We start from the raw sequence: 2,396 nt of genomic DNA on the forward strand, positions 1-2,396 counted from the left end.
CAGCCTGTATGGATACTGGGGGTTACCCCGACCCAGGTGCAGGACCTTGTACTTGGCCTTGTTGAACCTCATGAGGTTCACACAGGACCACCTCTCCAGCTTGTCCAGGTCTCTCTGGATGACATCCCATCCTTCTGGTGTATCAACCGCACCACTCAGCTTGGTGTCATCTGCAAACTTGCTGAGGGCGCACTCGATCTCGCTGTCCAAGTCATTGATGAAAACGTTAAACAGCACTAGTCCCAGTACAGACCCCTGAGGGACACCACTCGTCACCGGTCTCCATCCGGACATCGAGCCATTGACCACTACCCTCTGGATCTGACCATCCAGCCAGTTCCTTATCCACCGAGCAGTCCACCCATCAAATCCATAGCTCTCCAATTTAGAGAGAAGGATGTTGTGGGGGACCGTGTCAAAGGCTTTGCAGAAGTCCAGATAGATGACGTCCATTGGTTTTCCCTTGTCCACTGATGCTGTCACACCATCATAGAAAGCCACTAGGTTCATCAGGCAGGTCTTGCCCTTGATGAAGCCATGCTGGCTATCTCGAATTACCTCCCTGGCCTCCATGTGCCTTAGCATAGCTTCTAGGAGGATGTTAATTTTGGGGATGGGATGTGTCCAAATGTAGGTTGTTGCACTCTGTGATTCTTACCTGTTTGGTAATCAGGAGTGGCACTCCTGATCAATGTTGTGGAAATGCATGACTCTTCCCAGTTTGTTTGCAGCCCTCAAATCTTGCATCAATGTAAATAACTTTTGTGTGCTTTCAAGCATCCTAAAGATAGTAAGGGAGACAAATTTCACAAGAAAAATAATGTCTTGCCATGAAAAGTAAAACCATTTGTCTCAGAAATTTGTGACATTGTTGAGTTGAATCACATATAAACACATGGCATTTGGTGATACATTTTTAGTTGACCTTTATTTTTTCAGTAAGAAAATGTTTTTCAGCAGAAGTTGTGCTTGCTCTAGAAAGGTCATCATTGATAATGTCGCCCTCTTGGTCTTTCTTAGCTATGTCTAATGGTATGGCACCAGTGGACACAAAACCCTGAAAGGATGTGGCTGACGCTTTATGGAATTGGCACAGAGTGGTGACCTGCAGCACCACTGAGTAAAACAAATCTGTTATGCGACGATGAATGTTCTGTGGAGGAAACAAAACTGCAGAGGTGTAAACATGTCCTGTTCATGAAGTCGAGAAAACTTCCCACTTGTGGTTGTTGGTGACAATGCACATACATTTCTTCTTTCTCCCCGCAGTCTGCCACTTTGCCTTGGTGTGTGGTGGAGATGGGATGCTAGATCTAATCAGTCTGTATTGATTAATCTTCTGAGCTGGTAAAGTCCTCTGACCAGCAGCTTTGTGAATATCCTTCCCTCTGATCACCTCTTCTCTTCCATGACTCCCCTCTTCCATAACTCACTGCTTTTCCCACTTTCTTTCAGCTTGACTGGGAAGGAAGCTCTGACCCACTTCCCATCCCTGGGACCCACCACAAACTCTGCCCAGGGAAAGGTCCACGTGAAGCAGTGTGACCTGCTGAAGCTGTCCCGCAAGCAGAAGAGGCTTTGCCGGAGGGAGCCTGGCTTGGCAGACACCTTGCGGGATGCCATCCGGCTTGGGATCATGGAGTGCCAGTACCAGTTTCGCAGTGAGCGCTGGAACTGCAGCCTGGAGGGACGGACCAGCCTGCTGAAGCGAGGTACAAGGTAGTCTTTAGTTTGCAGTATAACATCTCCCTTGGTCCTGTAGCCCCTGGAACATGCATCTCAAATTAAACAAAGCGGGGCAGTAGCCAGGGAGTACCCAGATCATTTGTTTTGCCTGGGACTGAGAGCTGTGCAGTTTGGGCCCTTTGGCCACAAGATGTTCCTTAGCCTCATCTTCCTCACGGAGTTTGTCACATATTGAGAAGTAGAGGGAAGTTCACATCCTTGGCTTCTGTTTTTTTGTTCGAGACTGGCAATCAGGGATGAGACTTTGAAAAATAAGGCCTAGTGCTTTATGTCAAGGGACATTTAAAAAAAAGATTCTTTTAGCTCTTTGGATATTTTCATATGTAAATCACTGTTGTTCTCAGACACAGAATTTAATCCTAATTTACTGTTTGGAAAAGCTGTTTATCAGCATTAAGGCATGCATTTCAGTGCATGTTTACAAATATCTCCTAAGATTCTTTCATATTTATTTGGAGTTTCTGTAGAAGTTCAGAGTGGACAGAAGAGCCACTGACTTCTGCTTCACAGAAGGCTTTAGAGGAAGAAAATGTTCTGTAAGGTCTGCATTTGAGGTGGAAGGGAGCCTAAGAAATCCTTTAAGTTATAAGAGCTTGAGAAAAATAGAATGAAGATAGACCCTGAAACTCTTTCTTACCAGACATTCCCAG

The 2,396-nt window shown here is 45.8% G+C and overlaps 1 protein-coding gene across 1 annotated transcript in view; it reads left to right on the forward strand.

The window, feature by feature from the left end:
• The first annotated feature begins 1,462 nt into the window (after positions 1–1,462).
• Positions 1,463–2,396, forward strand: part of WNT9B (Wnt family member 9B) — a 7,641-nt gene continuing 6,707 nt past the window's right edge. The window contains exon 1 of the mRNA XM_035894002.1: positions 1,463–1,712. Within this exon, the coding sequence (XP_035749895.1) occupies positions 1,637–1,712 (76 nt within the window). The 5' untranslated portion in view covers positions 1,463–1,636. The remainder of the gene's footprint in view (positions 1,713–2,396) is intronic.

Source organism: Egretta garzetta, unplaced genomic scaffold (assembly GCF_000687185.1).
Source record: "Egretta garzetta isolate BGI_Z169 unplaced genomic scaffold, ASM68718v1 scaffold745, whole genome shotgun sequence".
Taxonomy (NCBI): domain Eukaryota; kingdom Metazoa; phylum Chordata; class Aves; order Pelecaniformes; family Ardeidae; genus Egretta; species Egretta garzetta.